This window comes from Mobula birostris, chromosome 2, assembly GCF_030028105.1.
Source record: "Mobula birostris isolate sMobBir1 chromosome 2, sMobBir1.hap1, whole genome shotgun sequence".
NCBI classification, from domain to species: domain Eukaryota; kingdom Metazoa; phylum Chordata; class Chondrichthyes; order Myliobatiformes; family Myliobatidae; genus Mobula; species Mobula birostris.
In genome coordinates this window covers 198,601,050-198,621,628 of record NC_092371.1, presented here as the reverse complement: position 1 = coordinate 198,621,628, position 20,579 = coordinate 198,601,050, and the positions used below count along the sequence as shown (strand labels likewise).

General features: G+C 41.1%; 1 protein-coding gene across 2 annotated transcripts in view; it reads left to right on the top strand.

Moving 5' to 3' along the window:
• The window catches only part of LOC140209952 (meprin A subunit alpha-like), a 29,686-nt gene extending 13,210 nt beyond the window's left edge, over nucleotides 1–16,476 (top strand). Inside the window, exons 10-14 of one of the 2 annotated variants that reach the window (XM_072278643.1) lie at nucleotides 677–892; nucleotides 3,439–3,897; nucleotides 12,900–13,073; nucleotides 14,790–14,919; nucleotides 16,193–16,476. In XM_072278643.1, the coding sequence (XP_072134744.1) occupies nucleotides 677–892; nucleotides 3,439–3,897; nucleotides 12,900–13,073; nucleotides 14,790–14,890 (950 nt within the window). In that variant the 3' untranslated portion in view covers nucleotides 14,891–14,919; nucleotides 16,193–16,476. The remainder of the gene's footprint in view (nucleotides 1–676; nucleotides 893–3,438; nucleotides 3,898–12,899; nucleotides 13,074–14,789; nucleotides 14,920–16,192) is intronic. The other variant, XM_072278650.1, reaches the window with a different exon arrangement.
• Nucleotides 16,477–20,579: the final 4,103 nt, after the last annotated feature.

The window sequence follows — 20,579 nt, the reverse complement described above, 5'->3', positions numbered from 1 at the left end:
AGGACATGTTTGACACAGCATTGTGGGCTGAAGGGCCTGTATTGTGCTGTAGGTTTTCTATGTTTCTATGTTAATAAGGAAACTTGGCAAATGTGAAAAGCTACACAAGTAACTCCTGACAGGCGATAGCATGAATGATCTATTGAAAAAAATGAAAGCAATATACAGGGTGATGCCAAAGGGGATTGATTGCATTGTTGGCAGAAGGAAGAAACAAAAACTTATGATCAATGACATATCAATGGACAAACTAGGACTGGAACAAAATATAATTGCACATCAGAAGCTTATTTTAGGAATGCTGTATAATCAGCAGCCCCTAAACTGCTGAGCAATCGCCTACAGACATCTACTACATTTTTACACTCAGTTATGTAAATATCAACTTAATCAATGATCCTGTTTTGTTTTATTCAATTAGAAATAAATGGTTATCATATCTTCAATTGCTTCTTTAATTTCAGATTGAGTTTGATTTGAAGCATGCTTCATCCTGAAGTCTATCATTTGATATAGATTTGTAAAACTAAAATTATTCTTTCTCTTGTCACCAATAACTTCTGCATCTTAATTAGTTCCATAGTTGTAAAACAATGAATGAATCTGTGGCTTTTTTTTACTACGTACAAAAATAGTTCCACTTTCTCCAGTTTCTAACAAATTATTCACAATTTAGATGCTGGGTACTTCATGTACTTTGATACTAAGAATAACAGGACTGGTGAAAATGCTGTTCTGGAGTCCAGGATCCTGTACCCCAGAAGGGATGAGCAGTGTCTTCAGTTTTTCTACAAAATGACAGGCAGTCCAATGGATAAGCTCGTTATATGGATGAAAATGGATGATGGAACTGGAACTGCTCAAAAACTAGTTAAACATCATACATTACAAGGTATGATCTTTTTAGACTGATAACCTACTACTTCATTTGTCTATGTTTGTCCATTTCTCTCTAAATCTGCAAGGTGGCACAGGTGAACCATGGCAACATTCTGCGGGCTACATACGACCTGTTGGTGCAGTCTTTCATTGATTCTGTTATGCTTATCAGATTTATTTAGTATGCCTGCAAGAAAATGTATCTCAGGATTGTATATATTGACAAATAACTTCTTTGATAGTAAACAAGGAAGAAGCTGCAGATGCTGGAAGTCCGAGCAACACACACAAAATGCTAGAAAATCTCAGCAGGCCAGGTAGCATCTATGGAAAAAAGTACAGTCGATGTTTTGGGCTAAGACCCTTCATCAGGACTAGAGAAAAGAAGATGAGGATTAGATTGCAGGAGTAAAGATAGGAGTAATTTACTCCTCATCTATTTTTCTCCAGTCCTGCTGAAGAGTCTTGGCCTGAAATGTCGACTGTACTTTTGTCCATAGATGCTGCCTGGCCTGTTGAGTTCCTCCAGCATTTTGAGTGTGTTACTTTGATAATCAATTTACTATGAACTCAAATCTCTCCTATCCATAATATTTGTCCAAAAGTCTAATATCGATATCAAAGAATTTACTAATCTCTGTCTTGAATATGCTTAGGGATTGAGCCTAATATTCAGTACACCCAGGTGGAGAATTTCCTTCTCACTTCTATCCAGTCTGGCCAGCATTTATTTTAAAATTATGACCTTTGGTCTAGATATCCCAACCAGGGGAAATATCTATCCCACATCTACACAGTCAAGTACCCTACTTCTTAATGGCGACCCTCTCAATTCTTGGTCCAGTCTCCTTAATCTCTCATCAAATGCCAAGCTGGCACTCACTTTCGCCACAGACCTGTTCACAGTATTTTAAATGTAGTTTCATCAATGATGTATATAATCAGAGCTAATGCTCTCTACTCCTCTCTTTGACTCTAGTCTGCCTACAGTAAAACCCAATGCACTGTTTGCCTTCCCAGTTGCTTGCTGTACCTGTACACTAATTTTCAATGTTTCATGCATTAGGATGCCCAGATCCCGCCCCCCCCACTTAACATAAGCAACTTTCAATCTCTTACCATTTAAAAAAACACTCTACCTTTCTGTTTTCCCCACCAAACCATTTGATCTCATACATTTACACAATATGTTCCATCTGACATGTGTGATCCAATCTGTCAATTTTTCTGTATCCCTTCACAGCTTCATTACATCCTCCTGACAGCTCGTATTGCTAGCTAGCTTTGTATCATCACCAAACTGGAAATATTACACTTATTACACAAAATGCTGGATGAACTCAGCAGGCCAGGCAGCATCTATGGAAAAGTGTAAGCATTGCCGTTTCAGTCCGAGACCATTCCTCAGGCCTCATCAAGTCCTGAAGAAGCATTTTGTGGTATTAAGGGGTTCATATGTTTAGAGGTGGTGCCACACTATAGGTGGCAGTGATAGTGTTAATTGCGGAGTTGATGATTATGGAAAGTGAAGACAATGATTAAATGGGGAAACGAGATTCTCTAGATGCCGGAAATGTTGAGCAACTCAAACAGAATGGAGGGAAATGCACAGACAAGTTTTCAGGCTGAGACCCTTCACAAGGCCTGATCTTGAGTCTTGATGAAGAGTCTTAGCCCGAAATGTTGACCTTTCATTCCTCTTCAGGCATATTGCCGCTCTTGCTGAGTTCATTGAGAATTTTGTGTGTTTTCCACGAAGAGTGGGTTCAGGAGAGTATCAAATGGAGAAGTGCAGTGAATGGGGTGGATGCAGCTGAAGATCTGCTCATTAAGGATAATCACTGATGAAGGAAATCAGAAGCAAAGGTGTGGGAGGTAACATTATTGAAGTAGATATAACAAAGATAGAGGAAACCGGAAACTAGCATTGTCCTTTCAGGAACTGGCAAGAGAGGGAGTGTGGCCAAGAAAGTTATGGGTTTGTTGGTTTTTCATAAATGTTGAATACCTATCTTTTCCTGAAATAGAGAAGGGGAAACTAATGTAGAACCTGATTTGAACAGTGTGTAAATTAGGACAGAGTAGAAATTGCCAGTGAAACTGATGTAAATTTCCATTTCAGGGTGTGAGCAGGAAATAGCAGTGATAGTGATCAGGGTGAGGAACTTGAGTATCATTGGCTAAGAGAACTTTCTGCAAAATTAGCATCCATAACAATTCCTTATTCCATAGCGACACCTTTGATCTATCCAAGCAACCTAGAAACCAAATTTTTCACTACTTTCAATAAATAATTGCAATATAATAATACTCTGAGCATATGTTGATGTGCTGGTTAGAAAGAATACTTTTATGTTTAGTTATTCCAGTCATGAGATTACTCATTTTCAGATTGGTAAATGTTGTTTCACTTCACTTCATCTGAACGTGCTTTACTCCCGGTACTCCTGGAGATTTCATCAACCACATTAAATTCCATGCCTTGTATGATAAATCATTTTGACTGTTAAAACTTTGACAAATATTTCATGTTTTTATCATTTATTTCTTTCTCTACAGCGGATGGCAGCCATTCATGGAACATTGCCCATGTGACCTTCAATGCGACGGCCAAGTTTCGTTATGTTTTCGAAGGAATAATTGGTAACTCCAGTGATTCTTCAGGTGGTATTTTCCTGGATGATGTCACACTTACCGAGACCAAATGTCCTTATAGTGTCTGGCATGTAAGGAACTTCACCAAAAAGCTTCAAAACAATTATAGGAGGGCCATAACCAGTCCATGTTTCTATAGCCCGGAAGGATATCGATACGGTTTAACTTTAAGACCTCATTCTTATTACGAAAATTATACTGGGATCTTTTTCCACCTGTGCAGTGGTGAAAATGATGATATGCTTGAATGGCCAGTTGGGAACAGACAAGTTATCATTACAGTACTGGACCAGCATCCTGATGTGAAACTCAGAACGTCGTCTACTCGAAGCTTCACTACAGATGGAAGTTATCTTCTACCCGGTGAGAAAATAAATGCAATATCTCTGTTACAATTTTAGCATCTGTTTGAAATGGATTCTATAAGAAAGAGCTTGAACTTTGGTCAAACTGTTTCTCCTTGTTTTCAGTTAGTATAAAACAGGGGTCCCCAACAGTTTTTGCACTGCAGGCCAGTTTAATATTGACAATATTCTTGCGGACCGGCGACCGGGGGTGGGGGGTAGGGTTGCCAACGGAGAAGAGTAGCAGTCAAATGCGTTTACCCCGAAAAAGACTACAATGACAATGAAACCTTCTGCGGGCACCAGTGCACATGTGTGAATGTGCTGATTTTTTCACAAATCATTTTTGGTGATTCTGATTGGGTGGGGGTGGAGTGTTAATCACGACCGCAAAATTGGTGATAAGTGGCTAATACACTCAATTTCATTTCTAAAAGGGTTTATCTAACAAATTTAATATTAAACACACAGCGCATATTTTCCTCGTATGAATACAGTGATAAGTCAATTATCAGGAGAGCTTGAAGTAAGTGTTGAACGAACTTACGAACTTCCAGTAGAAGTGGTAGAGGCAGGTTCGATATTATCATTTAAAGAAAAATTGGATAGGTATATGGACAGGAAAGGAATGGAGGGTTAAGGGCTGAGTGCAGGTCGATGGGACTAGGTGAGAGTAGCGTTCGGCACAAACTAAAAGGGTCTAGGTGGCCAGTTTCCGTGCTGTAATTGTTATATGGTTATATAAGTCACTTATAAGTCAATAGTATCATAACATTTTAAGTAATGTTTGGATATTAAACACACAGCACATATTTTCCCCGTATGAAGATATAAAATCATTGCAACACACCAATACTGCTGAATCAGTGGGAGCCCTGGGCTTGTTTCCCTGCAACATCAAGGGGTGATGGGAGACAACGATACCCGAAGGGGGTTCCTTATGTCCAGTCTATTCCGCTGTTTAGTTTTTGTTGCATTCATTGCAGAGATATGTTGGAAATGAAAGCAACATTTTCAGTGCTTTCGTGGCTATCTCAGGATATTTAGCCTTGACTTTGATCCAGAATGCCGGCAGAGGTGTAATGTCAAACATACTTTTCAGCCCACCGTCATTTGCAAGCTCGAGCAGCTGATCTCCTTCCCTCACTGACATGGATGACACACGGATAATGACCTCGCGTGCGTTCATGCTCAACAGTGGCCGTGACAGGGAATGAGGAAAGGTGCAGCTGACTCATGTCACCAAATCATGTTGTTTCCTCGCGGCCTGGTAGCACATGCTTTGCAGCCCGTCACCTGTCCGCAGCCCGGTGGTTGGGGACAGCTGGTATAAAACATACGCATAATGGGCACAGGTGAATAAATATGAGTGAAAATAATCAGACACCGGGAAATATGAAACAAAAATATTTTTTGTACTTGTTTCACAGAGAATCTGAATTTTCCTTCATTCTCTAGTTTTAAGTCTCTCAGTGCCATACACACACCATGTTCATAGTTTCTATGGGTCGGATCTCCATCTTCCTTAACCTAGTTCCCAAACTATTAACCACTTAGTGGTGTCTCCTTGTTATTTGTTTACAAACTCTGCAAGGTCGCCATCTATTGGCCATCTGTACTTACACACTGAATCACACACTTTGCTATAGGACTAAAGTCACCTAGAATGCAGGCCAGGTTAAGAATTGGTTTCACTTTCCCAGATGGGCCTTAATGAAGTAGGTGAGTATTTATTAACAATCAAATAACTTCACAATCACTAGTAATGTTTGTTTTCAGTACTGTTCTCCTCTTGAAACCTGGGAATTTATCTTTAGGTTTAGATTATGAAGACACGCAGTCCTCTTTCATTGTCATTTAGTAATGCATGCATTAAGAAATGATACAATATTTCCCCTGGTGTGATATCACAAAACACAGGACAGACCAAGACTGAAAAACTAACAAAACCACCTAATTATAACATATAGTTACAACTGTGCAACAATACCATAACTTGATGAAGAACAGTCCATGAGCACAGTAAAAAGTTCAAAGTCTCTCAAATGTCCCACATCTCATGCAGATGGGAGAAGGAAGAAAAACTCTCCCTGCCATGCCCGAACACAGTCTGACTCTGAGTCGTCCGAAAACTTTGAGCCTCCGATCAGCCTCCAACACCGAGTACCGAGTATCATCTCTATCCAAACGATTCGACCTCAATCTCGGTTGCCAACAGCAGGCAAAGCCGGGGATTTTGAGGCCGTCCCTCCGGAAGATTCTCGATCGCACAGTAACAACAGAAGTGAACATGCGTTTCAGAAATTTCTCCATATGTTCCTCTGTGCTTTCACGTCTGTCTCCATCAAATCAGAATTGACCACGGCCCCTATTTAATGGATAAGGAATCACTTTGACTGGAGGGCTGCGCACACGCGACGCGCTGCTATCTCTTCTAAAAATTATTTACAGTTTGAACTTCATCCTTTCCTTTTTTCAATGAATCTCAAAGTGGTATATGGTGACATACAGCTCAGGTACATTGGTAATAAATTTACTTTGAACTTTCACTTTTCCTTCTGTCTCTAAAGCCATAGACTAAACTTTGCCACGTGCCTTCGTTATTTCACTATATAGTGAAGTCTTGAGCAGCCTTCCTAATTAGGGGTGGCTGGGAGTTACAGAGGTCCATTGGACAGGTGCCTGGATAAGCTGCGGATTTCAGGGCAGCACCAACAGAGAAACAAAGTTGAGTTTGAAGAGATATTGTTAAAGATCATACAGTTGGTGTGGCACATTTAGTAAATTGGGGCAAGTGAAAAAGAATGGGGATTAGAGGGACCTGATGATCAAAGTATCATGGCAGAGAGTGGAGATCAAGACATGCATAGAAATACTGATTGGTAGGGTCAAGGTTATTAGGGTATTTAGGAAATTTGTTCTCAGTGATCAGGAAGTGGGACAATAGCTGGGTCTGGAGAGAAGTCCAAGGAATAGAACTACAGGTGGTACATCACTGAAAATTCAGTACGTCTTGGTTTTAATCAGACACCCAAAATATGTTTCTTCATCCTGCTCCTGATCTCCATGAGGATTCAGCAGTGGACTGCAATGTTGCTGACTCACTGCTGGATTTGACATTGCTTTGATTTCGTTGGAGATCCCAGGGGAAAGGAGTGGAAGGACATTGAAAGATAAATTCCTTTAGTTTTAATATTTCCTTATAATATTACAAACTACTTAAATATTTTAAATGTATTGAACCATTTAATTTTTTTTTATAATTTAGCACTTACAATGAAAATATAATTTTTTGCAATTGAGATCACACTAGTCGGCTCAGGGATATGGAGAATTATTGTGACTGGATCCCATACCTGGACTATGTAAACATGGATGTCATAAAAGATAAAATACCAAATTGAATTAAAATATTCTTTTTCTAAGAATGTGCTGATTAATTTCACCTACTATTTCTCTGTAATAGTTTATGGACAGAAGACTAAAGTATACTGCTATCAATGCAATAATGTTCTTGAATCTGTAGATCACGAACAGCCATTATTGAAGAACCTAATAGTTCAGTATATTTTTCATTCCAAAGTTTAGATAAGAATTTTTAATAATGAAAAACCCAGGTATAATCCATTGAAGTGCTTGTTTCTGGCTCGAATCGACTCTAAACTCAGAAATGACCGGGATTCCCTTCAGTTTGCCTATTGCCACAATAGGTCAACAACAGATGCTATTTCATTAGGTCATCACTTCGAGCAAGATCATCTGGACAACAGTCATGCACATGATAGTATGCTGTCGTTTGACTACAGTTTGGTGTTCAACACCTTCATCCTCCCCAAACTGATCACCAAGCTCCTAGATCTGGGCTTCTGCACATTCTTTTGCAACTGGATCCTTGACTTCCTCATCAGCAGATCCCAATCAGTATGCTAAGAGTATCTCCGCTTTGTTGATCATAAGACCATAAGACCATAAGACAAAAGAGCAGAAGTCGGCCATTCAGCCCATCGAGTCTGCTCCGCCATTTTATCATGAGCTGATCCATTTTCTCCTATTTAGTCCCACTCCCCTGCCTTCTCACCATAACCTTTGATGCCCTGGCTACTCAGATACCTATCAATCTCTGCCTTAAATACACCCAATGACTTGGCCTCCACTGCTGCCCGTGGCAACAAATTCCATAGATTGACCACCCTCTGACTAAAAAACTTTCTTCGCATTTCTGTTCTGAAAGGGCGCCCTTCAATCCTTAAGTCATGCCCTCTCATACTAGACTCCCCCATCATGGGAAACAACTTTGCCACATCCACTCCGTCCATGCCTTTTAACATTCGAAATGTTTCTATGAGGTCTCCCCTCATTCTTCAAAACTCCAAGGAATACAGTCCAAGAACAGATAAATGTTCCTCATATGTTAACCCTCTCATTCCCAGAATCATTCTAGTGAATCTTCTCTGTACCCTCTCCAACGTCAGCACATTCTTTCTTAAATAAGGAGACCAAAACTGCCCACAGTACTCCAAGTGAGGTCTCACCAGCGCCTTATAGAGCCTCAACATCACATCCCTGCTCCTATACTCTATTCCTCTAGAAATGAATGCCAACATTGCATTCGCCTTCTTCACTACTGACTCAACCTGGAGGTTAACTTTAAGGGTATCCTGTATGAGGACTCCCAAGTCCCGTTGCATCTCAGAACTTTGAATTCTTTCCCCATTTAAGTAATAGTCTGCGCATTATATTTTCTGCCAAAGTGCATAACCATACACTTTCCAACATTGTACTTCATTTGCCACTTCTCTACCCATTCTTCCAATCTATCCAAGTCTCTCTGCAGACTCTCGGTTTCCTCAGCACTACCAGCCCCTCCACCTATCTTCATATGGTCAGCAAACTTAGCCACAAAGCCATCTATTCCATAATCTAAATCGTTGATGTACAATGTAAAAAGAAGCAGCCCCAACACTGATCCCTGCGGAACACCACTGGTAACCGGCAGCCAACCAGAATAGGATCCCTTTATTCCCACCCATCTGTTTCTTGACAATCAGCCAACACTCTATCCACGTATGTAACTTTCCTGTAATTCCATGGGCTCTTATCTTGTTAAGTAGCCTCATGTGTGGCACCTTGTCAAAGGCCTTCTGAAAATCCAAATATACAACATCCACTGCATCTCCCTTGTCAAGCCTACTGGTAATTTCCTCAACAAATTGTAATAGGTTTGTCAGGTAGGATTTTCCTTTAAGGAATCCATGCTGCGTTCTGCCTATCTTGTCATATGTCTCCAGGTACTCTGTAACCTCATCCTTGACAATCAACTCCAACAACTTCCCAACCACGGGGTATCAAGCTAACAGGTCTATAATTTCCTTTTTGCTTCCTTGCCCCCTTCTTAAATAGCGGAGTGACATTTGCAATCTTCCAGTCTTCCGGAACCATGCCAGAATCTATCGACTTTTGAAAGATCATCGCTAATGCCTCCGTAATCTCCACAGCTACTTCCTTCAGAACACGAGGGTGCATTCCATCTGGTCCAGGAGATTTATCTACCTTTAGCCTATTCAACTTCCTGAGTACTTTCTCTGTCGTAATTGTGACTGCGCACACTTCTCTTCCCTGCCACCCTTGAGTGTCCGGTATACTGCTGTCTTCCTCAGTGAAGACTGATGCAAAATACTTGTTCAGTTCCTCTGCCATCTCCTCATCTCCCATTACAATTTCTCCAGCATCATTTTCTATCAGTCCTATATCTACTCTCACCTGTCTTTTACTCTATATACTTGAAAAAACTTTTAGTATCCTCTTCGATATTATTTGCTAGCTTCCTTTCATAGTTAATCTTTTCTCTCTTAATGACCTTCTTGGCTTCCTTTTGTAAGGTTTTAAAAACTTCCCAATCCTCTCTCTTCCCACTAATTTTTGCTTCCTTGTATGCCCTCTCTTTTACTTTAACTTTGCCTTTGACTTCTCTTGTCAACCACAGTTGCATCCTTTTTCCACTCGAAAATTTCTTCTTTTTTGGAATATACCTGTCTTGCATCTCCTCATTTCTCACATGAACTCCAGCCACTGCTGCTCTGCTGTCTTTCCCTCCAGTGTCTCTTTCCAGTCAACTTTGACCAGTTCCTCTCTCATGCCACTGTAATTTCCTTTACTCCACTGAAATACCGACACATCAGATGTCGGCTTCTCTTTTTCTAATTTCACAGTGAACTCAATCATGTTATGATCACTGTCTCCTAAGGGTTCCTTCCCCTCAATCTCTCCAATCACCTCCGGTTCATTACACAATACCCAATCCAGTACAGCCGATCCCCTAGTAGGCTCAACAACAAGCTGTTCTAAAAAGTCATCTCGCAGACATTCTACAAATTTTCTCTCTTGAGATCCAGTGCTGACCTGATTTTCCCAATCCACTCGCATGTTAAAATCCCCCACAATTATCATAACACTGCCCTTCTGACAAACCTTTTCCATTTCCAGTTGTAATTTGTAGTCCACATCCCTGCAGCTGTTTGGAGGCCTATAAATAACTGCCATCAGGGTCCTTTTACCCCTGCTATTCTTTAGCTCAACCCATAAAGATTCTGCACCTTCCGATCCCATATCACCTCTTTCTAATGATTTAATATCATTTCTTACCAATAAAGCCACGCCTCCCCCTCTGCCTACCTTCCTATCCTTCTGATACACCGTGTAACCTTGGACGTTCAGCTCCCAGAGACATGTATCCTTTAGCCAGGTCTCAGTGATGGCCACAATATCATATCTGCCAATCTGTAGCTGTACAACAAGATCATCCACCTTATTCCTTATGCTGCATGCATTTAAGTACAATACCTTAAGACCAGTATTTGATACTTTTCGCTTTGATTTCACTGCAACTTTATTGCACTGCAACTCATCCCAATGGCTACAAATTTGCCCCATCAACTGCCTGTCTTTCCTGACATCTTTACTCCTCACTATCTTAGATTTATTTCTGTTTTCCCCTTCCTCCGCTCAATCATTCCAGTTCCCATCCCCCTGCCAAATTAGTTTAAACCCTCCCTAACAGCTCTGTTAAACTTTCCCGCCAGGATATTGGTCCCCTTTGGGTTCAGGTGTAACCTGTCCTTTTTGAACAGGTCATACTTCCCCCAGAAGAGATCCCAATTATCCAAGAATCTGAAGCCCTGCCCCCCGCACCAGTCTCTCAGCCACACATTCATCGGCCTGATCCGACTACTCTTGCCCTCGCTAGCACGTGGCACAGGTAGCAATCCCGAGATTACTACCCTGGAGGTCCTGCTTCTCAGCTTCCTTCCTAACTCCTGGAAATCTCTCTTCAGGACCCCTCCTTTGTCCTATCTATGTCATTGGTACCAACATGTACCAAGACAACTGGCTGCTCACCCTCTCCCTTTAGAATATTCAGGACCCGATCCGAGACATCCCGTACCCTGGCACCTGGGGGGGCAACATACCATGTGGGTATCTCTGTCAGGCTCACAGAATCTCCTACCTGTTCCCTTGACTATGGAATCCCCCACGACTACCGCATTTCTCTTCTCCCTTCTTCTCTCCTGCACAACAGCGCCAGGCTCAGTGCCAGAGACCCGGTCACCATGGGTGTCCCTCGTCAGGTCATCCCCCTCCACAGCATCCAGAACGATATTTGTTGCTGAAGGGGACAGCCACAGGTGTGCTCTCCACTATCCGGGCATTTCCCTTCCCTCTCTTGACAGTGACCCAGTTTTCTGACCCCTGTAGCCTAGGGATGACTACCTCCCTGTAGCTCCTGTCTATCAGCTCTTCACTTTCCCTGATAAGCAGTAGGTCATCAAGCTGCAGCTCCAGATCCCTAACACGGTCTCTGAGGAGCTGCATCTCGGTGCACCTGGCGCAGATGTGGCCATTAGGGAGGCTGGAGGGCTCCCAGGATTCCCACATCTGACACCCTGAACAAAGCACTAACCCTGCAGGCATGCTATCTAATTCTACAGGAATGAAACAGGAAAAATAAGTGTACTCACCTACTTACCTCGCCAAACAGACGAACTTTTTAAATCGTTAGCTCATAACGTTAGCTGTGAGAGCCCTGCTATTCCTGTCTGTCCGGGCCGATTCGCGAAAGGGGTGGGGAGGATGAAAAAAAAAAGAGTTGGCGCTTCGCTCTCGCCTCTTCCCGTTTACCGCCGAAGCCCGTTGAAGCCAAAGCCCTACACTCTGCTCCCACTCACTCTGCTGCCCGCTCCGACAGCTGCCCATTGTATAGGGTGGTCTCCTTTTTAAACTCTCCACTCGGACCTGCTGACGTCACGCGCCTGCGCAATCTCGCCCTTCTTGCACTTGAAGACAGAAACATCTCAAGACTGCATTCTTCGCCCCCTGCACCATTTGCTTTACATCTATAACTTCATCTCTAAGCCCAGATCCAATACGATTGATAAATTCGCCAATGGCACAACTACTGTTAGCCAGATCACTTGTGGCGATGAGTAAATATACAGGAGTGAGATAAAGCATCTAGTTGAGTGGGGCCACTATGACAACCTCATGGTCAACATCAACCAAACCAAAGCAGATGATAAGAAGCCTGAAGTCCCACACCACAGGTTTGGGAACAGCTTCTTTCCTACAACCATCAGGCTCTTGAATATACCTGCACAATCCGAACCCTATCTCAGCAATGGAACACCATAGATTACTTCTTGCGTTGCCATGGATTTCTATTGCATCTTTGCTTTTTGATATTACAGTCTTGCTTTAACAAACATGGTTTAATTAGATCTGTAACATATATGGAATTTTTATTCTGTGTTTATTTAAACCTTTGTACTGGTGATGATGTTGCAAGGAGTTTTTCATTGTCCATCTGAACCTGATAATAAACTCAACAGGAATTGTTAAATTTGAGATTGTTACACTATTAAGTTGTTAGATTTGCTTCATATTTCCTACCAATATGATTCTGCACTCTGCTTTAATATTTAAGGTAACATTAAATGACCTAATATGTATGACACTGTTTAATTACAGGCAGCAATAACACCTCATATTGGGACAAGCCCACATTAACTGGATACTACATTCATGCATGCGACTGTTACTGGAGTTCCTCCAGGGGATGGGCAAGATTCATATCACATAGGGATCTCCACCGCAAAAGTTTCTTAAAAAATGATGACCTCATTATTTTTACTGAGTTCAATGGTAAAGTTTCTTCTCATGTTTTCTCTTGGTGTGGTTGTTACTTTCCCATCGCAGACTGAAAGTCGGGTTTAGAAAGCTGAGTTCTGTGCTTCATTGTTAACTTCATGTGATTTGAAGTTGTTTAGGGATTTTTGCAGAGAAATTAGTTACTTGTGCAAGTAATAAATATGATTGGTCAACAAGGTGATAACAGTCAGTTATAAGGAGAGCTCATGGCAGGGACACATGAATGAGAAACTTGGCTAAATTTTGTAAAGCAAATGGTATTGTTGATGGGTGTATGGTTTGAAGAACTAGAGGGGGAAATATGTGAGAGTCTACCTCCAGTTGCTACTTTTATATCTGGTAATTTGACATGCTGCTTTTTCAAACACACTATGGAAGACTGAAGGGGTACAGTACACTGCACATTCTGTTCTTCTTAATGGTGAAGGAAAATGATTGAAGCTTATTTCTCCAATAAACCAGGGGTCAAAAAATACAAAGGTTTATGTACTGTTAGTTAAAAAACAGTTGACACACCTAACAACTGCGAATTATGGATCTGGAGTGGGATTAGTTTACTGGTTATCCCTCAGGTGGGATCATTTAATCAGGTAGCACTTCCTCTGGCCTCTCATTCCATATTGCATGCTGCTCTGTGTAACATAAAATAGTTTCCATAGTTCCTATTAAATATTTTCCCTCTCACTTTAAACCTAAGACTTCTAGGTTTTGGTTCCCCAACACTGCAAAGAATATGCTATGTATGCACTCATAATGAGTTTATATGTTTTATCAAGTCTCCTCTTGCTCTTCTAAGTTCCAATGGATACAGAGACACTTACTAAATGCATCAAACAAACTACTGTGAGATCGTCCCTTCAAAGCTTCTTCTCTGGTGTGGATTCTGAGGCAGTGAATGAGCGAATGTGAGAATCGCAGACTCCACATGTGGGGCAGCAGAGAGCTAAAGGGAGAGGGGTTTGGTTTTGTGAGGTGGTGTGATTCTGCCCCTACTTACACCAGGACATTTGTGTGCTCTCAATACATGACCTCAGGACTCTCAATATGATCCTGAAAGCAACCTCTCTACTCAATATTGCTCAATGCAATGTGCTATTTTGAAGCATTGCCACTTTTTAAGGAACATACTGTTCCTATTTGGCCATGCTGTTCCCCTCCCTTTCTCTACCTCTCAGACATTGTTAGACTCACACCTAACACAGATTGTCGCCCTTCTTTGTAAATGGTAACAATAACTTCCAGGATTTTTTGAACTACACTGAGAATTTTATTGGGTGCTAAACTTGCAACCATGTGGTTCCTGAATCAGGGCTACTGGGCTGACATTAGCAGCAACAATTGCCATATGCAATGTAGCATAGTCTTTGAACTATGGTCTAGGGGGCACATACACCCTCAGGTGGTTTTTGCACTTGTCCAAGGTTGGAAAGGGATGGATTAGACTCAATTCATGATTCTCACACTCATGAATGACCTGCATAATGGGATAATGGATAATGGCACAGAAATGGTTGGATGTGGTTCATGCCGTACTTTCCGTATCCAGAGTCTTGTCTAATTTGATGCTTGAAGAAGACACTGGAGAGAAGCTCTGGATGATTGAGAGAAGACCAAGGGAATTAACCCAGAGATTATAGAAGAAAACAGGAAAGAAACAATTATCAAAATGCAAAAATCAATTGCTGAACTTAACTAATCTTTTTTTCAAAGATCTGACTCCACTGATTCATACAGAAGTACCAATTCAGCCCAGGAGTCCTCCATTAAGGCATCGGCGAACAGTAGAACAGACTGGATACTCAGCAGTCTGAGTTATTGTGAATGGGAAAGCAAGTTGCAGGTAGGTGAAGCTTCTGCAACTCATGTGTGGGTACTTTGAAGTAGCAAAATAGTTATTTTGCAGGGTTTACTTAGAAAATTTTGATGATCTTTTGTCTCAGTTTGCACTTTGAAATCTGATTTCTCTCATTCCAGAACCACAGATGTCCATTTGTTACAAAGAACTGATCTACCCTTTTCTGAAATGCAAATTACTTTTGTTGAAAGCCAACCTCAACAATATTTGAATTTGCTACACCACATGACGATAGGACACATGTCCTACTAAGTTGATAGAGTTATTTGATATCAAAAAGTCCATACAGCTCAACTTGTCTATGCTAACCAAGTTGCCCATCTAAGCTAATGCTATTTGCCTGCATTTGTCTCTTTTCCCTCATCATTTTGTTTCCATGTAGTTGTCTGAATATCTTTTTGAACGTTGTAATTATACCTGTAATAATGGCATGATTATAAACGTTGTAGCAAAAAAAAGTATACAAATATATGACACTGCTGGGCAAGAGAATATTGATGATCATCAAGCCCACGTTGTATTCCCCATGCTAGCATTAGTTCAACTTTATTGATAGATAAAACCTACCTGACCCATTAGTCACATGCAACAATCTTTAACACAGTATAATCTTTAGGGAGATGTGCAGCTCCGAGTGAGAATAGAATTTTCCCTATATTTGTGTTTGATAGAAGATGGGCAAGATTCAAACACGATAAAGCCTGCAGAGGTTGGAAATCCAAACAACACACACAACATGCTGGAGGAATACAGCAGATCAGGTCGCATCTGTGGAAAAGAGTGAAATGCGAGGACTAAGCAATCCATTTTGTTTGGATAGCCCTCGCAGCCCAAACTACCATTCTCCCTAATGCCCTGTATCTCTTTCCAGTTTCATCAAACAAAATGCAGAACATGAAATTAGTATGACCAAAAATAATTAATTGTAACTTCAGAAGATGCTCTTATAGATCAGGGCCACTGGGTAAACTGCTCCTTACAACTTATCCTGGCCATTATCTGATGACACATTCTCAGAGTTGCTTGTTACGGCTCTACATAGCTTGCATTATTGGTATAGTAGAGAACTATTGCTCACTGGGAAACCTAGGTAAGCACATGAAGACTGTAGAAAGGATGTGTTAGTGAACTTGGAAGCTGTTAGATGGGGAGATCTGTATGGAACATACTGTAGGTACCAGCATTAAACTGTTGGACAGAAAGGCTGTTGTTTGTGCGATATTGTTATGTCATATTCTGTAATGTTGTTCCTTTTTAGGTGTGCCTCAACTCAAATAAACCAGCTCTTTGGTGATCGCTGTGAGAGAGCACAGGTTCATGGCACAGTCCTGGGCGTCCTGATTGGTGCAATTGCAGGTGTGCTGGTGTTGTCTATTGCTATTATTAACATAATTGCCAGAAAACGAAATTAAATCATCATAATGCTCATAGGTGGATTATAAATTGAAATTTTCACTAATTTACAAATCTTTTAATGTCTTGCAAGAACTTGCACGAGTTTTGTGTTCAATGGTAATTTCATGAAATTTGGTTGTATTTGCATCTCCTCACATTAGACATTACTATTATTTCTAATTGTATTATGGGTAATAAAGCATGTAATAAGTAATTGAGTCAAACTGTTGAGCACTGCTTTGCTTTGTAGAGCTTTTACAATAAATCATTATGCCTGTTCACATTTCCTGAAGCTTGTGTGTGAATTTGGGATTCTTTAACATAACTCAGAGTTAAAGCAGACAGCAAGGCTGGTTGAGCAAGGGAGTCCTGGTCTATAGAAAGTGAGTTCAGATGAGATGAGGAACTGTGTAAGAAAGCAATCTAGTCGCCACCTTACAAGGAATCTGATTTAAAGGGGAGTAGATGCAGAAAGAACTTGTGTAAAATGGTTGATCATCAACATACGAGATACATTGTGAAGATCAATGAGTAAAGGAAGATCCAGGAAGTATTCAGCACTGACTTCCAGCACTGTGGAAGTGTTCTTTTGTGCCAGGGACATCTTAGGAGGAAACGATAATCAAACATATAAGGTGCAAAAAAGATAAATGGGTTTGAAGTCTTATACATCTTTAGTTAATTTAATGCCACCGAGTGGGACAGTTAGTGTTCTATTTTAACAGAGGTGTTAAGAATTTATACAGTAACTTCAATCGAACATCTCCAGCGATTTCTGGAAGTTATAAATTTGCCACGTGTGAAAGAGGCAGATCACCATCGTCATCATCAGCATCTTGCACCGTGTCATATGATGTGCACGATCGTGGTCTATGACCATGATTGTTCTTGGAAAATTCTCCAGAAGTGGTTTGTCACTGCTTTCTTCTGGCCAGTGTCTTTACAACACGGGTGACCCCAGCCATCATCAGTACTCTTAAGAGATTGTCCGCCTGGCGTCAGTGGTTGCATAACCAGGATTTCTTATGTTCTTATATACCAGCTACTCATACAGTGATGCATCACCTGCTCCCATGTGACCCTGATCGGCGGGAGACGGGGTGGGTAAGCAGGTGCTACACCTTGCCCAAGGGTGACCTGCAGGGAAGCAGCATCTTACACCTTCCCTGATAGAGACGTATCTCCACTCTGCCACCAAAGATCAGTGATCACATTAGTAAATTAAAGCATGCATTGTACCAGTACACTTTCTGTAGTCTTTGCAAGTTGCATGTGTTCGTTGATAATGTATTTAAGCAAAGTTCCTTAATACACCACAATATGACTTTGAAGGTATATACACAACTGGAGATGCCTCAAGGAATGCAATAGAAATTTGGGGCGTGGGGATTCAGGGAAGAATGATTTGTTTTAGGCCAATCAGTGCAAAAAGTAGATTGGCTGAAAATTCTTGGGAGCCAGGGATGGGGATGGGTGAGAAAATTTGATCGCATTGTAAGGTTGCTATGTCACCCAATCTAGCTCATTTAGAACAAATGGCTTTTCTAACTTAAAAACAATATGCAATAAGAGTTTGCCTGCAAGTCACAACAGCAGCAAGTACAAACTTCTCACAAGGGGACAAGTTCAGGAAGCAATCAGGAACCTGCCCATCTGGAACCACATTGAACATTATTTATGCTGCATTTTGACCACAATGTAAAGTATTCTTTCACCACTCAGAAGTCTTGAACAATGTCAGTTGTTAGACACTATGGGACATCATTCTTAAAATTGGCTGAACACAGAAATAAGTTTGCTGTAATCTTAACTATAGAGTCATATAGTAATAGAAAAGTACAGCACAGAAACAGGCCATTCATCCCATCTACTCTGTGCCTAACTATTTAGATTGCCCACTCCTGTCAACGTGCACTGGGACCATAGCACTCCTTCCCCCTACCAGCCATGTACCATAAGACCTAGAGCAGAATTAGGCCATTCAGCCTATCGAGTCTGCTCTGCCAATTCATCAAGGCTAATCCCATGATCCCACTCAACTCCATACATCTGCCTTCTCCCCATATCCGTTGATGCCCTGACCAATAAGGAAATGATCAACTTCTACTTTAAATGTACCCATGGACTTGGCCTCCACCGCGGTCTGTGGCTGAGCATTCCACAGCTTCACCACTCTCTGGCTAAAAGAATTCCTTCTTACCTCTGTTCTAAAAGGTTGCCCCTCAATTCTGAGGCTGTGCCCTCTAATTATGGATACCCCAACCATAGGAAACATCTTCTCCACATCCACTTATCTAGTCTTTTCAACATTTGGTAGGTTTCAATGAGATCCTTCCCCTGCATTCTTATAAATTTCAGTGAGCACAAGCCCAAAGCTGCCAAATGCTCCTTACATGTTAACCCCTTCATTCCCAGAATCATCCTTGTGAACCTTCTCTGGACTCTCTCCAATGACAACACATCCCTTCTGAGATATGGGGCCCAAAACAGTTGATAATACTCCAAGCGTGGCCTGACTAGTATCTTAAAAGCCTCAGCATTATCTGTGTGTTTTTATATTCTATTGCTCTAGAAATAAATGCCAACATTGCATTTGCCTTCTTTACCAGAGACTCAACTTGGGAGTCTTGCACAAGGACTCTTAAGGCCCTTTGCACCTCTGATGTTTGAATTTTCTCCCCATTTAGATAATAATCTGCACTATTATTCCTTTCATCAAAATACATTATCATACAATTCCCAACACTATATTCCGTCTGCCACGTTTTCACCCATTCTTCCAATTTGCTTAAGTCCTGCTGCAATCACATTGCTTCCTCAGCACAACCTCCCACATTTTTCATACCTTCTGCAAACTTTGCCACAAAGCCATCAATTCAATTAGCTAGATTACTGGCAAACAATGTTGAAAAGTAGCAGTCCCAATACTGACCCCTGAGGAACACCATATGTCACTGGCAGCCAAACAGAAAAGGCCTCCTTTATTCCCACTCACTGCGTACTGCCTGGCAGCCATTCTTCTATCCATGTCAGTATCTTTCTTGTAACGCCATAGGATTTTATCTTGTTAAACAGCCTCCTGTGAGGTACCTTATCAAATGCCTTCTGAAAATCCAAGTAAATAATATCCGCTTCCTCTCCTTTGACCACCCCGCCCATTACTTCCTTGAAGAACTATAACAGATTTGTCAGGTAAGATTTTCCTTTAGAGAAACCATGTACCTATCCAAATTTCTCTTAAAGATTGAAATTGAGCTTGTATGTACTTGTATCGGCAACTCGTTCCACAATCTCATGATCCTCTAAGTGAACAAGTTTGCTCTCATGTTCCCCTTAAACTTTTCACCTTTTACTTTTAACCCTGGACCTCTAGTTGTCGTCCCACCCAACCTCAGGGGAATAAGCCTGCTTGTATTTACCCTATCCATACCCCTCATAATTTTGTAGACCTCGATCAAATCTCCCCTGCTGGACCAAAGAAGATCTTATTTTATTACAGACAGGTATCAAGCAAAACTCTGTCAATCCCCCAGCACATTTCTCAGTCTTTTTCACTGCTTTACCCAATAAGATTTCCCCTGAAGTGGATCTATTCTGCAGGACAAAGGGAAAAGTGTTTAATCTATATCACCTTCACTTCAGAAGCAAGTTTATGCCGACTTTAGTCATCGAGTTGCAGTACACAGGCAATCTTGCATGTTCACACATTTGCAGCTCCAAATTATCAGTGAAGCAATTTTTAAAGCATTCTAGAGGACAAGCCTTGCACTTAAAAGCTACCAATCAAAAGTTTATAGCACTTTAACAAATTGTTAAACAGAAGTTCTTTACGTCAAATTGTACAACACAACATCTTGACAAAAAAGGTTCTGGGAAGATTCTGGGAAACATGGACAACTTCCCATTAAACAATGGGTAGACAGTGCCGATGAGCACACCATTTCTTCAATTGATTAGCACAGCGTTTGGAGGTCCAAAGGAAAGATCAATATCTTAAAGGTGGAAAAGAGCTTATGATCTACGAGAGAACAGGGATCCTTGTGCTCCTGTGCACATGGTTAACTTACAGGAGGTACCTCAAAGCAATGGAAAGTTACCACTAACATCCTTTCTACAAATCCTCCAAATTAGTTATCAGTATAAGCACACCAATGGCAGCATCATTTTCCAAGTTAACAGCCCCAACACAAGGCCCAATTTAGATCCAACAGGTAGGCCACTTTATTTGCATGAATAATGTTATATAGCTG